The 21,769-nt window shown below is 47.4% G+C and overlaps 1 protein-coding gene across 17 annotated transcripts in view; it reads left to right on the top strand.

The window, feature by feature from the left end:
• PTK2 (protein tyrosine kinase 2) overlaps positions 1–21,769 on the top strand; it is a 261,505-nt gene that overhangs the window by 194,604 nt on the left and 45,132 nt on the right. For all 17 annotated transcript variants that reach the window (XM_081816607.1, XM_081816606.1, XM_081816604.1 and 14 more), the window contains 6 exons: positions 6,108–6,192; positions 7,377–7,477; positions 9,112–9,227; positions 10,137–10,237; positions 13,459–13,548; positions 16,333–16,537. In XM_081816607.1, coding sequence (XP_081672733.1) covers positions 6,108–6,192; positions 7,377–7,477; positions 9,112–9,227; positions 10,137–10,237; positions 13,459–13,548; positions 16,333–16,537 — 698 coding nt within the window. The remainder of the gene's footprint in view (positions 1–6,107; positions 6,193–7,376; positions 7,478–9,111; positions 9,228–10,136; positions 10,238–13,458; positions 13,549–16,332; positions 16,538–21,769) is intronic.

The following is a 21,769-nucleotide window of genomic DNA, read 5'->3' as shown; positions in this document are numbered from 1 at the left end:
TGTCTGCAGCTGAGTGAACTAGATGCATTTGGGTTTGAGTTTTTTGTCACATACTGAAATGTTAAGTCAGCCCTAAATAATTGAAACACTTTATTTTTCTTTTTTTAATAGGAACTTTCTGAAGAAAAAGTGATGTGTAAAACATTTGATATTTAAGACAATAAAGTTTTTATCATAAAAAAAAAAAAAGACTTCCTAACTCTTAGACTTGGCTACACCCACATGAGATGGGAGGGAGGTGCAGCTTCTTGGTAGTTGAACTCGGTACCCTCGGAGCTCCCTGCAGTCTCTAGAATTCAGTGACTTACCAGGACCACACAGATAATGGCAGGGTTCATGGGCTTGATTTCATGCATTTTTAAAATAACTAATCCAGCGGCGCCTGGGTAGCTCAGTCATTAAGCGTCTGCCTTCGGCGCAGGTCATGATCCCAGGGTCCTGGGATCGAGCCCCATATCGGACTCCCTGCTCAGCGGGAGGCCTGCTTCTCCCTCGCCCACTCCACCTGCTTGTGTTCCCTCTCTCACTGTGTCTCTGTCAAATAAATAAAAATCTAAAAAATAAATAAAATAATCCATTTCAGTTGTGAAAATACAAGAGAACATTTTTTTTAATATCCATTGTCTAGTGTTTATTAAATATTTGTTGAATGAGTCCCAGCCCCCAGAAAAATACCAGGGTTCACACTTTTTGTTGAGTATCTTCCTGATATATGTTGTACGTGAGTGTTTATTTTGTTATTAATGTGGGTGTCTAATTTTATAGTGCAGAGGAATCTACTCATTTCTTGGGGCTCCTATTAAGTCCTTTTTCCAGATTATGTTCTTTAGTGTTCTATAAGATAAGTAACATTTCTTCAAGGATTTTTACTAATCCATCAGACTGCAGCTCAGCACACATGTCACGGCCAGGAACCTGCCACTGGAGACTCCAGTAATTATTTCAGCAACAATTCCTCCGTCACCTACCATATGACAGCGAAGTGGTGGGGACATGAAAATGAACAAAACAGGCACAATTTCTGCTCTCACGGAACTTAAATCTCTCTGAGACAGAAAGAACAGACAAAAACAAATACACTGAATGTCGAGCGGGGAAGAAGTGCTCTGAGAAAAAAGCACGGGCAAGAGGAGGTTGGGGTGCTCTCCCCGTGAGATGGTAGAAGAAGGCCTTCTGATAGGTGACCCGCAGCAGAGCCCTGAAGCAAGAAGGGAGCAGTCCACAGGAGGCCAGTGTGGCCGCAGTGGTGTGTGCGGGGAGGGCCACGGAAGGAGAGGAGACGGGGTCGGGTGGGCTACACATGGGGACCTGGAGTTCATTCTCAGAGCCAGTGTAGAGGCTCGTTCACACGCACTGTTGCCTTCATTTGGCAGGGTGATCGGGCTTCTTTCTTATTATTTGAACCTCTGCTGATCACTTGCATATTCTTTCATCATTATTATCTTAGCCTTAAAAAATCTGCTTTTAAATCTCTTTTTCTCTTAATGAATCCCAGAATAGCCCTTCTCTGGATTTATTTAAGTCTTTTAAAGGTCCACTGCAGTTGTTAATAATTCAGAGCCTAATCATATCTTTTATGGAGGCATATTGGACGACAATGTGGTATTTTCAGGGACATTGAAAAGACCTCTTGGGCGCCTGGGTGGCTCAGTTGGTTAGGCGACTGCCTTCGGCTCAGGTCATGATCCTGGAGTCCCGGGATCGAGTCCCGCATCGGGCTCCCTGCTCAGCGAGGAGCCTGCTTCTCCCTCTGACCCTCCCCCCTCTCATGTACTCTCTCTCTCTCTCATTCTCACTCTCTCAAATAAATAAATAAATTTTTTTTTTTTTAAAAAAAGAATAGACCTCTCTCTCCCCTAAATATTGCTTGTATTTTAAAGGTTTTTTAAAGTCACACCTTGACCAATAACCCAGCTATGTTTGAATCTGCCTCTTTTTAAAGGTTTTTTAGGCAAAAAAACAAAAACAAGAAACCAGCTTTGCTTAGGTTCTGGTCTTGCTCACTTTGAACTGACTTCTCCAATATTCTGATCTCTGTGACCAGCCCCTCTGATGCTCAGCATTCCCCAGGCTTCTGCTGTCCAGTTTGGGGGCCGACAGCCACAAGTGCTACTCCGTGAACAGATGACGAGACCCTGGTTCTGTTCACATTCGGCCCTTTATACACGTGCTCCCCACGGAATCTTAGGTCCAGCATCCATTTGAAACTCTGAGTTTTAGAGAGCAGTACTTTTTTTGCATGTCTTCAGACTGTCTTGCTTAAAGCATCATGGACAATATTTGAGTATGAATTCACAGGATTGATGGTTTTGTAGTCTTACAGAAGTTTCTGTTGTTGTTATTCAGAATTCCTGTTAAAAAGGACATTTCGTGTCATTTCTAGATTATACCAATTGGCCCTGTGTTTAGATGGAGGTAGAATTCATGGTCCTGGTCCTAAAGAAGTTCACCATCTAGTTAAGGAAGACAAAGACTAACTCATTCAAAGCAGAGTAGTTACATCTTAGCGAGGTGTATGGCTAGCGCTTCTAAGAAGGCTCTAAGCCCGGACATTTAGCAGACACTCTGTGGTAGCAGCGACTGTCCTGCAGGGACCAGGCCACCATTACCACCTGGAATCCTGCATGCAGGCATGCCTCCTCTGCAGGTTAAGAAAGTGACCCACATCTGTGTCAGAGTCATTTTGCTGTTTCTATTTCTCTTGTTTGAAAATGTTTAGTATTCTGGAATCATATGGTGTGCAATCAGTGTGAAATGTAAAATTAATACAGTTTAAGGTATTTTTAAGATATACCACAGCTGACTTGTAAATGGCATCTGCATTCAAAAGAAAGGTTTTAATAGCGTTCATTAACTCTGCAGATACGTATTGAGCACCTACTGTGAATTCAGTACTGTTGTAAGGGGAACTTCTTGGCAAACAAGACAACAAGGTACCTATGTCTTGAAACTTACATTTCAGTGATGGGAAGTAGTAATGATGTGACAATGTACATTATGTGTATACTGTAACATATAATAAAAATGTGTAGAATAGTGACATTGCAATAACCTGAGAGGCCTGTGGCGCAGACAGTTCTGTGCTTGGAGCTTGTGGTGAGGGTTGTGCAGAGCGGCAGGGAGCTAGAGTGCAGGGCAGGCGGCTGCGCGCTGTTTTAGACGGGACGGTTTGACCAAGGATCTCAGCGCAGCTTCCCGGGGGAAGAGCTTTCCAGTCAGGCAGGACAAGAAGGGCAGCCACGGGAAATGATGTTGGAGCATAGAAAATAAGGCTGGGTGTGAGAGTTCTGAGTAAAGAGGGACCCTGGGGGGGCCACGGCAGAGGGCTGGGCTTTTTCTCCAGTGTCCTGGGGACAGGGGGTGCCTCGGGGAGACTGGGTGCAGAAGGGCACACATTGCCGCTAGGAAAGGAGCTTTGGGGCGAGGTGGTGGTGGGGTGGTGGAGCCAGTGAGTGAGCCAACAGCAGTGGCAGAGGCCGGGTGGGCAGATTCCGGATGCAGGCTGTAGGTAGGAAACACCGGTCTTGCTCCTGGATTGTTGGATCTGTGGGAGCTGAGGGGAACTGAGGAATCAGAACTGACCGCTAGGTTGTTGACCTTAAGCATCTGTGTGACTTCGTGTCTCGAGTGAGGTGGAGAAGGCTAAGGAGGAAACGCGTCTGGTGGTGGGTATCTTAGTGAGGGCTCCCCAGGAAAACAGAAGCCCTAGGCTGTGGGTGCAGTGCCTTCAAAACAGATGTGTTGGGAATTGGCTCGTGCGATCCTGGAAGCTGATGCTCCTCAGATCTGCAGCTGGCCAGCTAGAGACCCGGAGAGCTGGTGGTTTCTTACTTCCGGTCTGTGTCTGAAGGCCTGAGACCCAACATAGCCAGTGCAGGTGTAGTCCAAAGGGGAGGAAAGAAAGCAGTGTCCCAGCTCAAAGGTAATTGGGCAGGAGGAATTTCCTCTTATTTAGGAGAGGATCGGCTTTTTGTTCTATTCAGGCCTTCAGCTGATCAGATGAGGCCCACCACATTAGGGAGGGCAACCTGCTTCACTCAGTCTATCAGTTTGCGTGTTAAATCCATCCAGAAACACTCAGAATATGCTTGACCAAATATCTGGACACGCTGTGGCCCAGTCACCTTGACACATAAAACGAACCATCATAGGGGGATATCTGGAGTCTTGTTTAGGTCGTATCAAGTTTAAAGTAACTTTGCTACATCCTCGTCAAGACAGGGCATGGGAGGGTTGGATATCAGTCTGGGCTGAAAGACGAAGTGAGGACTGGAGAGAGAATTTGGAAGTCAGTGTAGAGGTAGGACTTGGTGCTCAGTGAGGTCGCCTCGAGTCGAGCTGGCCCTGGGATTGAGCCCTGGGATGTTCCCGCCCTGAGGAGACAGGAAGCAATGTCTTGTCTTCCCACTGTCCTCCTGGCCAGTCTTTTCTGCCTGAGGCTGCTGTTGACATGGACAGAGACTCACGATCCAGTAGCAAGGACTCTTCTGAGAGACCCTGGCAAATCCAGGCTTCATCAACACTCGAGAATCTAGCTTGGGCACCGCTTCAGAGCCGGGTCTTGTGACATCCATCCCGAGCTGTTGCCCCCCACTGCTGCTCGTCACATATACTCTGCCCCGGTCCCTGTTGCAGAGGGGACATGCCACTTACAGCAGGACGACCTTGGGCAAGCCGCTGAACCTGTCAGCCTTTGCTGACCTGTCTATAAGATGGGTATCCTGGATCCCTCTGTACCTTGTCAGGCTCTCTTACAGATAACCTGTAGGCCCAGTGAGATAATTTACAAAAAGGACAGAAAGGTTCAAAACCTACTGAGAAAACTAAAGACAGCAAGACTATACAGCCCTCCTCTGGGGCCTCGTGGCTGAATGCTCCTCATACCTGTGTGATGGCTCCTTCGTCTGCCCTCCTCCCCTCTCGGGATCCTCTCGTAAGGGTGTCCGTTCGCCACGTTCTCCCGCTTCTTTCTCTTCCGTTCTGTCCTCCTCCTCTCTCCTGCCTCCTTAACAGAATGCGAGGCACCTTACGAAAATCTCCAGTGTGAAGAATATGTGGTTCTGGCAAAGACAACATAGAGCCAAGGATAAGATAAGCAATTAAGTTGCTAATTATAAGCATGCATGGTATTCCATCAAGGCTTGGGATGACCTCATTTCTTGTCTTTCTTAAGCTCTGTCTTTTGAACTCGTTCAAGAAAGTGTCAGCTTCTCGGGCAAGCAGGTCCACATGCCTTCTTGGTTTCTCTCCACCTTGCCGGTCACCCTGTTAGTCTGCTGTGTGTCTCCCCTTCTCCCTGACCTCCAGCGCTGCAGCGTGCCCGGGTGCCGTGCTCCTGCCCCCGGCCCTGAGGATCTCCTCCAGCCCGAATCTGACCCTGAACTCCACCCAGATTCTCCTTCCCCGCTCTCCTGTGTGCCACGCTGGCTCGCTGCCATCTCATGCCCCTCACGTCCTAGTCCTAGCTGAGCTGCCTCTTCCCTTTGTCTCACCAGAAACCTGAACTCAGCGTCTCAGCACCCCACCCTGCCCCAAGCTTGTCCCAGCCGCCAGCCTGTCACCACACCAGCCCTCAGGTCCCAGAGCATCCATGACCCCGGCTGTGCCCCTGGCCAGCTCTCGGCCAGTCCCTCCCTCCCTCCTTTGGTTTTTCCGTCCTGATCTCTGCCTCACATATCCTGACACGCTCCTTCCTTGTCCACAGCATTGCTACCCTCTAAGGTACCCTGTGATCAACTGGTTTCTTGTGTGTGTTGTCAGTTCTTAGTGGGAAGGTAACCTTGAGCAGAACAGGGAACTTCGCTGCCTTTTGTTCAGTGATGTATCCTGAGCATCTGGAAGGCTGCCTGGCACGTAGCAGGAAGTGAATGTTTGTGGCACAACGAGTGAATGAATTACCTACAACATGTTAACGTGCCTGGACTTTTTTTCTGGGGATTTTGTAGAGTATTTTAAGTGTTCCTCTCTTGAGATTTTCAGTTCTGATTCTGTCTGGTCCAGAATCCACATAGTTGCCAAACACACAGCTTTTCATGAACGTGCCCATTGATTCATAAAGAGAAGCTCTTTTTGCATGTGTGTGTGATTCTGAAATTTCCCTAACACAGGAGAATCCAGCTTTGGCGGTTGCAATTAAAACATGTAAAAACTGTACTTCGGACAGCGTGAGAGAGAAATTCCTTCAAGAAGCCTGTAAGTTTCTAGACATTTCTGTGGAACTCCATGTGACTTTTTTTATCTGTGAAATACGAGCTGTCTCTGAAGAAGTAAGAAAAATAATATTCTGGCTTGTCTGTGACAACGGCAGTTACTGTCTTGCCTTGCAAATTAATGCCTGTATCTGCAGAGGCTCATACCCACACGTTGCGCCAGGTAAGCCATGATGTTTGGGGTGTGAGCGTGGACAGATTTACTGTCCCCGTCTCCTTCGGCACCGTGAGGTTGAGCATCCTGGCACTGGGATTGGGCAGATGTAGAAATGAGTCCAGCCCAGGTGCCAGCAGGCCCTAGAGTTGGGGGTGAGCGGGACAGACACGGTCCCCGCGTGAGGGAGCTCACAGACCAGGGAGAGAGCCGGGACCGTGCCGGGTGCCCCGCCTCTGTGCAGTGCTGCCCTTCGGCTCTCCGCTCACACGTGCGGGGTGAGACTGCGGGGAGGGCCGTGCGTGGGTAGCTGCTCTCTGCTGAGTGCACACTCGTGGAGAGCCAGGACCTCGTCCTGCTTGTACACATCTCCACCTGCCCTCAGTCTGGGATGTCCTTCCTGCTTCCACATCTGACCCTGCGCTTAGAGTAGTTTTTCCTCAGGAGGCTTTGTCACAGGACCACGTTTTCTCCTTCCTAAGTATTTGAAACTAAATAAACACTGCCTAGAAGTTAGTATTGCCCCTCTCTAGGCTTTAAGCTCCACGGGGCTAGGACCCTGTCTGCTGTGCTCACTGCTCAGGCCCAGTGCCCAGCATAGCACTGAACCCATGAGAGGCGCTCAGGGGACACTGGTCATGTGATTGAATCTCGGGGTCCTTCATTACATGGACATGGAACAAATGCTTTTTTCTACCCTCCATTTCAGGAAATATTTACCACCCAACAGTCCAATAAATTAATAAGTCATAGAGTAAGTCATATTGACTTGATCAGTATCATTTTCCTCAAAATTGTATTGTTCTTTCATCAAAAGAAAAAAGTCTGTCTTTAATCCTGTTCCTGTATCTCTGTATCCGGTATCTTAAGGACGAGACGAATCCTGGCAATGACTTCTGTCTCAACTAGTTTATTTCTACAGAGCGCCTAGGCCAAGAAAACACAGAGTACATCAGTCCCCCTTACCTACTACTCTATCAGAAGAATAACTGGGGACAACTGTTTTTCCCTAGTAACAATGCGTCAGTTTGACCACCCTCACATCGTGAAGCTGATTGGTGTCATCACGGAGAACCCTGTCTGGATAATCATGGAGCTGTGCACGCTGGGAGAGGTACCCTGATCCTCGGACCGGGCCTGGCAGGGCGACTGCCAGCCCGTTTGTCACAGTGTCAGTGACACGATAGTCTTGTGCTTGGCGTTCGTTCGGCCCACCCTGGGTGTTTGGTGTCCTTTGTTTAAGAAAGGGGAGTATGTGAAGGGTACCCTTGTGGTTTGGGCTCAGAGACACGAGCGTCTTCCTGGTTAAATTCCCAAGCCATGCCCTGACTCAGTCCTGAAGGCAGTGGTGACCCAGTGGTGCTTTCTTCCTCTCTGGAGCTGCTGCCCCGCGAGCCCAGGGGTCCGAGGATGAAAGAGGCCCTCTTAATGGAACTCCGATAAGTTACTGCTGCGTTTACGGAAATCTGCAGTAACTTACTCTGCTTGAAAATTCATTTTATGGTGTCTTTCAGACCAACTGACACTAGTCACAGTTTCTTTTGAAAATGTGAGTAACACATGTGGACAGATCTCCTTATTTGACTCTCTCCAGAACACAGAAATTCCTTACTTAGGGTGTCACCATCACCTGGAAACTTGTTAGAAGCCAGATTCTTGGGCCCTCGCCCAGGCCTGGTGGATCAGACCCTCGGCAGGGCAGGCGGGGCCCAACACCTGTTCTCCGGGCCACGCTGTAGCCTGCATGCTTGCGGATGAACACAAGTCAGTTTTCCAGGTGTCTACACTTCACTTACTGGTACTAAAGCTCAGTAATTTAGCCTGAAACATTAGTTACATTTCTTCTCTAATTTTAAAGGACACCAAACACAGTCTTGCTTTTTGTGGAGATTTAGGGGTTCTGCTTAGCAGCCGAGAGCAGTTTGGGTCCTTGCACCTCTGCATGACAACCTCTGCCTCCCTCCCCCTGCGGGCTCCCCGCTGCTCTCCTCTGTGCTTGATAACCTAGTTTGCTGGATGAAATGACTTCAGGTCTTTACAACATCTCTTCTTCCTCTGCCCCACCTTTCCAAATCAAACAGAGTGCTTACATACATTTTTTGTTCACAGTATTTTTCTACTTTTGCTTTTGGAGAATTTGCCAGTTTTCCTGGCTTAAACTTATTACTAAAACTTTCTCCTTTATGTATAGATTTTGTAGAATTAGAGTTCAATCGTCTGTCTTCCTTTGCCATGCTAGCATTTAGCTGAACTGATCGTGACAATAGTAATAGGACTGATAAGCCCCGTGGGGTAAATACCAACACCTTTCTGTACCCAAAACTTCCTGGAGGAGGATGGGAGAACTTCTTGCCTCCCCTTCCTCCTCGTACCTGCCTGGGATACAGCGAAGTGTGGGGTGCAGGCATGCTGGCCGTGTGAGGGCTAACTCCGTCTGTTTGTCCCCCTAACTCTTACTCTAGCGGTAGTTCACACTTCTATTCATTTCCTTGCAGCATCTTTCTGTATTTTTTCAGAAATTTGTCTACAGTCATGAAGATTTCAGTTTTATAATAGGATTCAAATAAAGAATGATTAATCATAATTTCTGAGCTAGTATGTTTCATTCTGCCCCTTTGTTTTAGGGGAGAATTGAAGCCATTCTCATAAAAGTGTGGAAATGGGCAGCGTTGTTGAATGTAGCTCCTTTGCTGTTGATTTCTGTTCTCTGTCACTAATTCTTTTTTATCTTGGTCACTGTTCCAAAAGCTGAGGTCATTTCTGCAAGTGAGGAAGTACAGTTTGGACCTAGCGTCTTTGATCCTATATGCCTATCAGCTTAGTACAGCTCTCGCGTATCTGGAGAGCAAAAGATTTGTGCACAGGTAAGATCCAGTCATAAAGCTGGTAAGCTGCCCTCTGGACAGGGGAAGGGGGTGGTAGCGGGGAAACCGGAGGGAGGAGACACTCACTGTGCCCTGTGACTCTTTGTACTGCTGGACTCTGTCGTATGTAGACGGTACCGGAAAGTCAGGCAGCACCTGTCCCAGCCCAGGGAAGACTCGTGGCCTGTTTGTACGCACAGTTAGAGGGTTTTCCTCACATGGAAACATTTGTTTGCTCTCAGGCCAGTTCTCTCTTCTGCAAATGCTATTGAGAGACCGTACACGGTCCTAGAGCAGTGAGCATGTAGACTAAGACAGACACTGTCCTGGGAATGCCCCAGGCCCCAGAGGGTCATGAGTGACATCTGTGGCATTCTGTGGAATTTCTATTTCTTATCCGGGTCCTTAGTTTGAATGCAAGGGAAAGCCCTTACAGTTTGCCCACTACTTTATTACCCAGCATGAAAATAAATTCCATGAGCAAAATCATTTACAAGGGTTTAGATGATGGCTTTTATTTTAGGTGATGAGATCTTTTAGTAGCAGCAGGGTTACAGATCCCAGTCGTGCATCCCTGTCTGTCTGTTAATGCAGGTGGTAATATGATTATATGAAAAGTAATAATTCCTTTTTTATTTCTTATTCTCAGATATTTGTTATTTGAGAGTATACTTTGCTGTCATTCAAAATACTGATTATCGTATTAATGAGTAAATATCTGCCAGAAGGAGTATATTTGAAGTTAAATCATAAGAGTGTCTTTTTTTCAGTGTGTAATAAATCTGTTTGTGTTGTCTATAAGCTGTCTTTCAAAGTACCTATCAGTATGTCTTTATATAATATAGATGAGTTTGTGGGTTTGTTTTTTCCTTGTATTAAAATTTCTTATCCCAAATTCTTCCTTGTCAGGGACATTGCTGCTCGGAATGTTCTGGTGTCCTCTAATGATTGCGTAAAACTAGGAGACTTTGGATTATCCCGATATATGGAAGACAGTACTTATTACAAAGGTAAGGAATCAGAGCAATAAAGAGGCAATAAACTCAGAATCTTTAATGATTTTTTATTTCTTAAAAAGCTGTGTCCTAGTAAGCTCAGCTGATTTTTGACAGAGGCATAAAATAAGTTCTGTAGAAGAAAGACAGCCTTTTCAATCCATGGGGCTGGAGTAGTCAGACATCCAGAGACAAAAAATGGACCTCAGCTTGACTCACCCCACATTAACTCAGAGTGGACCATAGACTTAATTATAAAACATAAACCATAAAACTTTTAGGAAAAACATAGGAGTAAGTCTTTGGGATCTAGGGCTGGACAAAGGGTCTTTAGACTTGACACCAAAAATATGATCCATAAAAAGAAACACTTGATAGATGGGACCTTATCAAAATGAAAACTTTTAGCTCTGCAAAAAAACCCTGTTAAGAGGGTGGAAAGGGAAGGTGCAGACCTGGAGGATGTTTGCCAGGCACAGTGCCCGCCTGCAACCACAAGCCATTCCACGAAGGACTAGTGTCCACAGTGTGCAGTGAGCTCTCAGAATCCAGCAGGGAAAACAGAAACCAGGAACACGACGTGGACAAACAGTGGACAGAGAGGCTTTACTGAAGAGGATACGCGGAGGGCAGAGAAGCCCGGGCAGAGGCTCAGACCACAACAAGGTAGCATTGCACACTTGTCAGAATGGCTAAAATTAAAACTAGTGGTAACACCAAATGCTGGCAAAGATGCAGAGAAACTGCATTACTCAAACATTGCTTGTGAGAATGTAAAATGGTACAGCCACTCTGGAAGAGTTTCACGGATCCTTTAGAAGTTAACTGTGCAGCTGCCGTACAACCCAGCAGTTACTCTCCTGGGTACTTACTCCTCGCAGAGAAATGAAGGCTCACATTCACACAAAACCTGCATATGGAATGTTCATTGCAACTTTATTTCCAGTAGCCAAAAATTGGAATCAGCCCCAACGTTCTTCAAATGGCAAACATAGACACCTCACACAAGTGGGGCTGGGTACGTTGACTCGGTGGAAGCAGTCAGACTGAAAAATCTCCAGTCTGCTCTCTTCAGAGACTTTGATCAATTGGTTTTAGAGCTGAAATCCAGCTCCTGTGATTCTTCTTTAATTTTGCCAATTTTGGAATCAGTTTGACTTGGTTCTTTAAATTATTATTGAACAAATATTTTTATTAACAGATGTTCATATCCCTAGTATCTCAGCTAAGGTTTGGATTACAAATCCATATTATGCTCTTAGTGTATATTCTAATTCTTACTACCACTTTTTTTTTTTTTAAGATTTTATTTATTTATTCATGAGAGACAGAGAGAGAGAGAGAGAGGCAGAGGGAGAAGCAGGGAGCCCGATGCGGGACTCGATCCCAGGACCCTGAGATCATGACCTGAGCTGAAGGCAGACGCTTAACCATCTGAGCCATCCAGGCGCCCCTTACTATCACTTTTGAGAGCCAGTTTCTTTCTCAGTTTTTTAAATTCTTATATTGTGGCAAAATGAGGCCAGATTTTTACATACAAAACTAGTCTCCTTCGTTTCATACCATGGCTTATGACTGTTCTCTTTCCATATGTCTTCTGTGTACTATAGCTTGGAACAATTTTAACAGAGATTTTCTGCTTTGTGAAAGGAGAATTCTTGGGTTGTTCATTCATTTCAATTAGTCATTTAACATAAAAATGACCAAGCCAGCTCTTTGCTGTTTTTAAATTCATTTCCTATCCAGCTCAAGCCCTGACGGGTCCAGGTTCTAGACTTCTGGTAAAGAGCTGACCTCCAAACAGCTTGATGACTGAGGTTTCATATCACGTAGACAGCATTTAAAATGAGCAGTTGACAAATTCATGTATTTGTTGTCATCTCAGGTCAGTAAGTGCAGATTCCATTAGGCTTCAGGAGAACACCCCCAAAAGGTTGGGGATGCTTTATTCAGGACACACACAGGTGTAGAGTAGTTTGTTTGGAAGGAATTGAACAAAGGATTTGACTTCACTTGTCATGAAGGTGCTTGAAGTTAAGTGGGAAAAAAGAAATGACTCGAATGAAGTTGTCTCCTGATGGAAGGTGCTCAAAGGCACGTGTTGCTCACAGAAGGAAGTCCAGACGAGGCTGGCAGAGCACAGGCCCCTCCGCAACCCGGGGCTCCCTCCCCTGTGGACTCCGTGCCCCTGCTGCCTTCTCGGACACACCGCTCAGCTGTGGGCTTCCTCTGCTCCCAGGGCATCCGGCATTTACTCAGTGTCTGTGTCACACCCCGTACCATAGCTTTTAGAATTAGAACTCCTTGAGGAAAGGTACTCTGGGCTGTTCCTCTTGTAAGCCAGCAGTTGAAGGAATGTTCCGTGAGGTGGTGAGTTTCCTTTGCGGCACAGAAGGAAGGTCTGTTAGACCTCAAGAGGAGGACGATTTAGACTCACCTAAGAAGTACACATTTTCATTCCATCCATCGCCTGTCCTGCTCTTTACATACCAGTGAAGGTATAGTTGTCAGTCCTCGTTACATATTCCATATTCGTGCCTTTGCGTGGTCGCTAAAATTTGTAGCTCCCGAAGTCATACAGTGCTTTCATAGTCACGTGTTCACGTGCACGGAGCAGTGGAGGACCGGAGCCTGTCTCTGCGGGAGGATGGAAAGGGGAGGGGGCGGGGCAGGATAGCTTGAGCCCCTCTGGCCTTGAACCCCCGCTCGGGCACCTGGCGGTGGGGTGGCCTCAGGTAAGTCACCTAACGTGTCTGAACCTCGTTTTATGAAGAAAATAGAACCTACCAGGATGAGTTGGTTTTCAGGGTTTAAGATTATAATCTGTGTGAGATGTGTATGCGCATGTACACATTTCCCCCAGGAACAGTGGTTCGGTGGTTGTAGAAGCGACTGGGTGTCGTCAGCAGAGGTCCCAGCCGGTGGGTCAGGATCTGTTGCATAACCAAGCTGCAAGCTGGGAGCACCAGTTAACGGGGCTGCCTCGCCCTCGCTCGTCCCCGCCTCTCCGCCCAGAGGAGGGCTGCCGTGCTTTATTTCCCTGCCACAGGCTAACCAGATCACCCCAGACCTCACCACACCAAGGAAACAAAAAGTAGTTCTTCCAAATAAACAGAAAGTCCAAAGGGTCAGATATTTAAAGCTTTTTGTTTTGATACTAAAAATCTCAGCTAGCTATAACTTAGATCCTTGAGCAGATAACAAGGAAAATTCACTTTCTAAAATTAATCTTCTAGCTTCCAAAGGAAAATTGCCAATTAAGTGGATGGCTCCAGAGTCCATCAATTTTCGACGTTTTACCTCAGCTAGTGATGTATGGATGTTTGGTGAGTATTTTGAAAAGTTTTGTGTTTTTAAATTACATTTCGTATACTCTACAAAACAGACTTAGCCTTAGCTCTTTTCGGAGTATTTAGGCTAATCTGCCTTCCCTTGCCTGACTGCTCCTTCAGAGATGTCCTCTTGGTTCATTCGACAGTCACTGGGCGCACATGGAGCGCCAGCTTTGGGGGTGACTCCTGTGAGGTCCCGCTGTCTGAATCCCCCTCCCTTCTCCAGGCCTCTCTGTCTCCCTGTGCCATCTCTGCATCCCTCCCTGGGAGCAGTCCTAGCTCTTTCCTTCCTTCTCTCCTCTCTTTCTCTCTGCCATCTCGTTCGTTCTTTCTACGTGAATGACTTTAAATGGTTGACCTGTCCTCTGGTTCTGTGCTAGCTTCTCAGCTCCAGAATACCTACCGTGGTGTTTTCCTCATTGTCCTGGAGTCCAGCCTCCTTCCTGACTTGTCTCAAGGCTTGGAAGTTTGATCCTTTGTCTCCTGTGGCATCTGTTTTCACGCCTACTCTGTGCCTTCCCGCCTGCTCCGAGTCAGTCGCTGTCCTGCTCCGGGGTTGTTCTGGTACCTTCCGACTATGACCGTGTGGCCCTCGCTCATTCGGCGCTACTTACTTCAACTACTTCATCAAATTTTAAATCACTCTCCCCTTTCCATATGGATGATACTCCTTCCCCACCCCACTCTTCTGGTGTCACTCCTTCCGCCTGGAACACGTTGTCCTAACACCCTCTCCCCGGGTGAAATTCTAACCTTCGGGGTCACCTGAAATGTCCCCTCTTCATGAAGCCTTATGTAGCTGGTGTGTTTTCCAGACATAACCTCCCTTCCTCTGTGTTCCCTGCACTTCCTGTCTCTGCCATGACACTCGCACATTGATCTTGTGGGCAGTCTTGTGTGCGAGTGTTCTCTGCTAGATTTTAAACTACTTCAGGAGAGATGCCCTGATAAGGTTATGTACCTTTTTTCCCCGATGATTAAAAATAACATACATCAAGTATGTGTTATTTTTTCTTCTGTTTACTTGCTGTTGGTTTCATCTAGTGCCCTAAGTGATAACAGGTGAAGGAAGGAACTTTTCTCCAGAGCAGGAAATAGCGTGACATGGTTTAGAAAGGGCTCTGGGGTCTGACTGATGTGGCTTCACCTCCCAGGACCTCGCTCATCTGCTGTGTGACCCAGAGAGCCAGTTGCTTATCCTGTCAAGGAAATTTCAGTTTTCAAAGATTCTAAGATGCCTGTTTTTTCACATTGTAACTTCTCTGGAACTGGTGTCCTAAATCAGTGGCATTTTATGGTCGGTGTTAGTTGGGGACGTGTCTTCCGTGGCCTCCTTGCCTGCACTCGTATGGACTTTGTTCATCCCAGTGTTACTTCCTTGTCTGAATGCGTTTGGAAGCGCTCCTTGGTAAGAATAAAGTAATTCCAATAGGTAACAGAGGATGGTGCCATAACTTAGTTGCAGTATTTTCCCCCATTTTTGGTCATATAAAAATACTGTTGTATTTTATAATCAGCGGCATCTTAGATTTGATCAAGTACAGTGTTTAAAGAAATGTAAGGTGTAAGGATAATATATGTAAATTTCAAAGATGGGATGCCGGAAACATATTAAGGTGTGGAGAAATGATGCCCGGCGCTGTTGTTAGTAATGATGTCATAATTTCTGGCGAGAAATGCAGAACTAAGGCGTTATTTTTGGCATACACTCTTCACTCTGGAACGACGAGAATTCGGAAAACGTCAGAATGTCGTTCACGTTGGTAGGATAATGGGCCTTGCTTCTTTTAAGGCACACCCCGCTGTAGGTGCCAAAGACACTGAAGCAAGGTGCCTCTCCTCAAGCCCGTGACACGGCGTGCAGGGAGGACGGGGGCCGAGCCGGGGCTTGCCCGGGGCTGGCAGGAGGCACGCACACAGAAAGAGAAGCACTCGTGGGGAAGAGAAGGAAAGGGGCACTAAGTGTGGGGAGGCTAGCACAAGCAAAGGCGTGCGTGCCAGGGAGGCAAGGCTGCCAGATCAGCCTGCGAGACATGCGAAGCCACCCACTGTCCCCACCAGCCAGAGCGTGTGGTCGTCATTCTCCGCCTTAGACTCCGTGCGCTCGTTTACTTTAGAAGTGAGCTTTCAGGTGTTGTTCAGAGGACACCAAGAAAGCATGTGGTCTGCAAGGGTGGAGTGTGAGTGAGGGGTCTGTGGGCAGGGCCACTGCAGCCCAGGGAGTCCAGAGCTTGCCCATGGGGGCAGGGACCCCCTGACCAACTTGTGCATAAGCTAGATGACAGTGCCGACGTGCACCCTAGCCAGGAATGGGCTACCTCGTGAAAGGAGTCTGAGTATTCTAAAGGTGTAAGGCTTAAATTTTAGTATTTTCTTTTGTTAGGCTTCAGGTCAGCTGCCGTAATCATTAGGAGGCTGGACTGCAGTGGAGGGCAAGGGAAAATTCATTCAGCCCGTTTTGAACTGGTTCATTAAACCATGAAGGATCACTGTACCTGGTGGGCCATTTTCTAATATAGGATTTTTAGAAAAGTAAACCTCTTAGAAAAACTTGGGGTTTTTTTGGGAAATAACTTAATATTTCATTATTTGCATCATATTAAATTAATACTGCTATTCTTATTTATAACAGAGTTCATTGAATGCTGCTTTATTTAGCCGATTTGCCCAAAATCACACAGCTGGTCCTCTTGTGCCAGCTATGAAGTTACTCCTGAAACATGGGCATTCTTCTCTTCCCACCAAGTTCACGGTTCTGTTTTCATTCCCACTTCACAGGTGTATGTATGTGGGAGATACTGATGCATGGTGTGAAGCCTTTTCAAGGAGTGAAGAACAATGATGTGATCGGTCGAATTGAGAATGGGGAGAGATTACCAATGCCTCCAAATTGCCCTCCTACCCTCTACAGCCTTATGACGAAATGCTGGGCCTATGACCCCAGCAGGCGGCCCCGGTTCACTGAGCTCAAAGCTCAGCTCAGGTAGGAGTGGGGGGAGTGAGGGCCGGGGCTGGGGCAGGCTCATGCGGCTTCTCCCATGCAGTCGTAGCGTTTGAGGTCATTCTATCAGGACAGCTAAGGCTAACCTCTTCTCCAGCAAACATAATTACTTATTAACTGGTTTGCATTTATTTATGCCTTGCTAGAATCCTCAGGAGATTGTATCTTAAAATCTTAAGAAACTCCAGATTAGGATCAGATCTCTCATCCCCTGACTTCTGACTGAGCATGGCTTACAAGATCCATGAGAACCTGGTCCCTAGTTGCCCATCCAGTTCCATCTCCCACTCCTCCTCCATCTCCAGCACGCTCCTAACTGCTTACGCTTCTCCCGGCATGGCCCGCCATCTCTCACGTGCTGTTTTCTCTCCCGGGGACGCCTTCCCCCAGCTGTCCCAGCTGCTAACCACTTCTGTGGTCTTCAGAATCCAGCTCGGATGTTAGCTCCTTCAGGGGACTGCCCTGGTCGGCCCTGCCCGCAAACAGATAGCCACTCTTTGGTGCCTTTTTGATGCTACTGTTTGTTGTCATCAGAACATCCACATGACCTATGCAGCTGCCATTTCATGGCTCCTGATTTGTGCCAGCCACGGCCAGACCCAAACCTCCAGTAGCTCCCGGTTCCTTAGAGGGAGCACGCAGGGACCTGTTAGCGTGCTGAGCCCCTCAGAGTGTCTGCACAGAGTTGACCGTGCCACCTGGCTTGGAGAATTTCTCATTTGCACGCCGGGCTCTAAGCTCTCCATGGGCATCACTGTGTCTTACCCGTTTCTGTGGCCCCGGCGCAGGCATCTAACACGTGCTCAACAAACAGTTGTCGAATTGAAGTCTAGACTGAGACTCGATACTGTAATAAATAAGATATTTTAATGTAATACATATACATGGGAGCGTTATTGTGTGACCAACACCATGATGTAATGTGTGCTGTAAAACCTATCTTCATATTTCCCTGATTCTATGTGAGATTTTTAAAACTTGGTGTATCTTCCTCTTTTTTCATAGAAAATTACCAAACATCAGGGTCCAAAAGACCCTGGTGGCTCCTCTGGCCCATCCTTGTCCCCCAGCGCTTGAAGCCTTCTAGACTGCCTGTAGCCCCAGCTCATCTTCAGGCAGCTCAGCTTGCTAGCCAAGGCTCTGGGCAAGGAGCGTGTTTCACGGAAGAATGAAGGCTGATAGGGAGAGGTATAAAAGATTCACCCAGTCAGGAATTATTGGCTAAGCTCCCACTTTATTCTAAGTCAGGTTCTGTGGACTCAACCATGAACAAAACACAATCCTGCCCCCAGCGTTTGCAGCCCGGTGGAAGAGATGGGTCAGCCGTTCCTCACCATACAGTGAGCAGCACACTCTGGAAGGGGCTCCTCCTTGGGCCCCGTGCTGCGCACCTGCCGGCCTGGTCCCACCCTTTCGGGCCCCGTAGACAGCACAGCTCCGCCTTCTACATGACAGTCCTTCAGGTGTTTCTACACAGCTTTCTTCAAGCTAAAAATCTCCAGTTTCTTAATTCTCATACAATTCATGATACATGCTCTCACTTACTAGAGCTGGATTTTGAACATGCTTTATTTCATGTTTTGCTCATACATTTTTTTGTTCCTCCTTGATCTTTCCTCAGAATTAGACAGATTCTGTCCTTGAGATTCCTCCCCTCTCTGACACCAGTTCCATCGTTTCTCCTGCCTGCCTCCCAGACACCTCCTTTACGCCCCGACCTGCTGCTCCACGGTCGCCCTGTGTATTGCCCACACGTCCGTCCCAGGCCGCCCTCCTTTCTCTCAGTATGCTTCCTGGGCCGTGCCAACCTCTCACCTCTGTCTGTCTTCAGCTTCCGTGCTGCCTTTTCTCACAAGGCCCAGAGCCGCGTTCGCATTGCTGCTGAGCATCATGTTCATCCTAAAACAAGTCTGTTGCCTTGCCTCCCAGGCAGCCCCTGGCCCTCACCTTCAATAGCCCCAAAGGTGCCTTTGCGTTCATCTCCATCTTGGAGTGAGCAGTAATTCCTCGCCGCCCCGGCTGGCCGGCTGGGCACACCCTCCCCTGCTCCTCCACCTGGACTGTCCATCTATCTGGCAGAGCCCCTTAGTTGATCTTCTGAAACATCGCTGTGGACAAGTGGCTCCCTTGCTCGAACAGCCCTCAGTGGGCTCCCGTGACTCCTGTATTAGGTAGAGGCTTCCAGAGCAGACTGAAGATTCCTTCCATCGCGGCCCACCCCTTTCTCACACTGTGACCGCACTAACCCCCCCTCGGCCTGGAACTCCTCCTTCTCCTCCCGGTGAAATCCTACTCCTCTTTCTCGGCTGGTTTCACACGCCGGCTCCTCCGTGGCTCCACAGCCGACGAGCCTCCGCCCGCGGAGTCTCCAGAGCACTTTGTTCTTCTTGTTGTGCTCACCCTGCGCTGCCCCAGATGGCTGCCCCCCGTGTTCACTGTGAGCAGCACGAGAGCTGACCCTGGGGCCCGGTCTCTGGGCCAAGAGGACTACAGCACCTTTCCTGCCCTCGAGGAGCTCACAGTCTAGTATGTCTCAGCCCTACTAGACTGAGGCTCCTTGAGGGCAGGGATCGTCATACTCACCTCGGTGCTGCGCGCACCTGCAGGCCAGGGGCCTGCGCACAGTGGGGCCCCACGGCCGCTCCAGTAATGGCTTAGTGCGTGAAACCTCACGTCAGGGTTCACTGAAGGCCTGTTTCTTTAGGTAAAGTAGTTCCAAGAACTATCCAAGGTGAATTTTTAGAACTAAATGTAACGATTCCATACACACACACGTGACTATATAACATAGCTAGGCTGTGATTTATGCATCTTCTGCAGTTAGCACAGGCCACTGAGCGTTCATTTGTTCTGTGTTTTCCTGTTTCAATCAGAAATGGAGTTTGACTTTGCATTTTATACATGTATAATATGGCTACCAAAGAGGCCAATAAAATTTAACTTCATAATAGCTTGCTTGGACATTTATAAATGTAACAGTGTGTCATAGTAATTAAACAGATTCTTTTATTGAGTTTTACAAAATTTATACTATATCGAAGATTGTTTAACAAAGTAATAAACTTCAGACAGTCTTTACCCCAGAGGTCAGTTAAAAATGTTTCCCAAGTCCCATCCTCCATTTCTACCTTAAAAGAAAATAATTTTGGGGCGCCTGAGTGGCTCAGTCATTGGGCGTCTGCCTTCGGCTCAGGTCGTGGTCCCAGGGTCCTGGGAATGAGCCCCGCATCGGGCTCCCTGCTCCGTGGGGGGCCTGCTCCTCCCTCTCCCACTGCCCCCGCTTGTGTTCCTCTCTCTCTGTCAAATAAATAAATAAATAAATCTTAAAAAAAAAAAAAGAAAAGAATTTGGGGGTGCCTGGGTGGCTCAGTCGTTACGCGTCTGCCTTCAGCTCAGGTCATGATCCCAGGGTCCTGGGATCGAGCCCCGCTTCGGGCTCCCTGCTCCGCGGGAAGCCTGCTTCTCCCTCTCCCACTCCCCCTGCTTGTGTTCCTGCTCTCACTATCTCTCTCTCTCTGTCAAATAAATAAATAAAATCTTTAAAAAAAAAAAAAAAGAAAAAAAAATAATTTGAATGGATGCAGATCACCATGGGATCCCACACAGCTGTGGGCCATACGTTTGTTTGTCTGTTACTCTGAGTTGAGAGAAGTGGCTCTAGGGATGAATCTTGTCCAGCAGAGTCAGACAGCACTTGGGTCAGACTTCCGTGGGTGGGTCTCCATGACTCCAAGCATCTGTCCTCCTCACGTCCCACTTTCTTATTCGTAGGTGAATCCACAGAGAAGGACGAGGAGGTGAGCCTGCGGGCGGCCTGGTAGCAAGTGTAAAATCTCCCCGGTAGGAACACCCTGCGAAATGACTCCTTCTGTGTACCGTGGTGTGCTTGCCCTGTAGGACTGACAGGCTGTAAGAGTGCCCCAAGTAGCTTTTGAATGGAAAAATCATATAATCCCTGGTTAATTCAGTTAATTCTTTGATAGCTACTGTGCCAAGAAACCACAATAAGCAGCTTTAGTATCTGCCCTTGTGGAGCTTATGCTTCCCAGGAGTGAAAGTAAGGCTGTCCGTTTCAGCTCAGTCTAGGGAAACACGTTAACATGTGCTTTCTTAAATCCTTCTTAGACAAATGGGGGAAATAAACTAATAAAATTATCAATTTAAAGTTTTACACCATATTTTTAAAGCTTTGTATTGACCTACAAAGATGTGAACATATAAATAAGCCAAGAAGTAAACCGCTCATGGATTGTCACAAATTGGGCAGACGCACGTAAACAGCATCCAGAATAAGAAACCAACATTGCCACCGCTCCAGAAACCCGCCAGATGCCCCTTTCCAATGACTGTTCGCCCTCCGAGGGTAACTGCTAACCATGCATTGGTTCTGCCTACTTTTGAACTTTCTGTAAATGGTACCACTTAGTATGTACTCTTTTGTTTGTGGCTTATGTTATTCAGCATTTAGTTTGAGATCATCCATGGTATCAGATAATTGCACCTCTTTCTCCTTGCTCTGTGGTGTTCTGTTTGTGAATATCCCATAGTTTATTCATCTGCCTGGTGGAAATTTAGGTTCTTTCCAACTTGGAGCTGTGAAGGCCACTGCTGTGTCTTTTTGGTGTGCAAGGGTACAGGAATTGAAGTTGGGTGTGTATCCAAGAGCTAGCGGGCATGTTCGGGTGTAGCATCAGTGGATCCTGCTGGTATCCAGAGCGGATACACCAGCTCTGCTCCCAGCAGTGAACAAAAGCTCATTGTTCCCACCATAGTGGTTTTTAAACCTTTGGAAATTACTCCTTGTTTCTGAGCTCGCTGTTTTCACATATGAAGGTTAGGTAAAAGAATATAAGTGGTAAAGAGTATCAGCTCACCTGAACATTTCTGTTCTAAAGAAGGCTGACCTAGTAAGTATCACTTTGGAAGACACTCCATGATTTGAGCCGGTGTCTGCCACGGTGCTTTTCAGGAAGACCTCTCGAACAAATACCATGTTCCTTGATAGCCGGTCTCAGGCCCTTGAGCCACGCACTTCCTCACGTCACTTCATCTTAGCCCTCACAGTCCTTGGAGATGTAGATGGTATCACCACCGTGGGTTCACAAAAGAGGGGCCTGAAACTCTGAGCTTAGGCAGCTCACCTGAGGTCCCAGAGCTGGAACTCGCAGCGAGCCCACCTGAGTCCGGGGCCCAAGCTGTCAGCTGGCACACTCT

The sequence above is a fragment of the Leptonychotes weddellii genome, chromosome 4, assembly GCF_054177405.1.
Source record: "Leptonychotes weddellii isolate Sample4059 chromosome 4, ASM5417740v2, whole genome shotgun sequence".
NCBI classification, from domain to species: Eukaryota; Metazoa; Chordata; class Mammalia; order Carnivora; family Phocidae; genus Leptonychotes; species Leptonychotes weddellii.
This window is presented reverse-complemented; position numbering and strand designations above follow the sequence as displayed.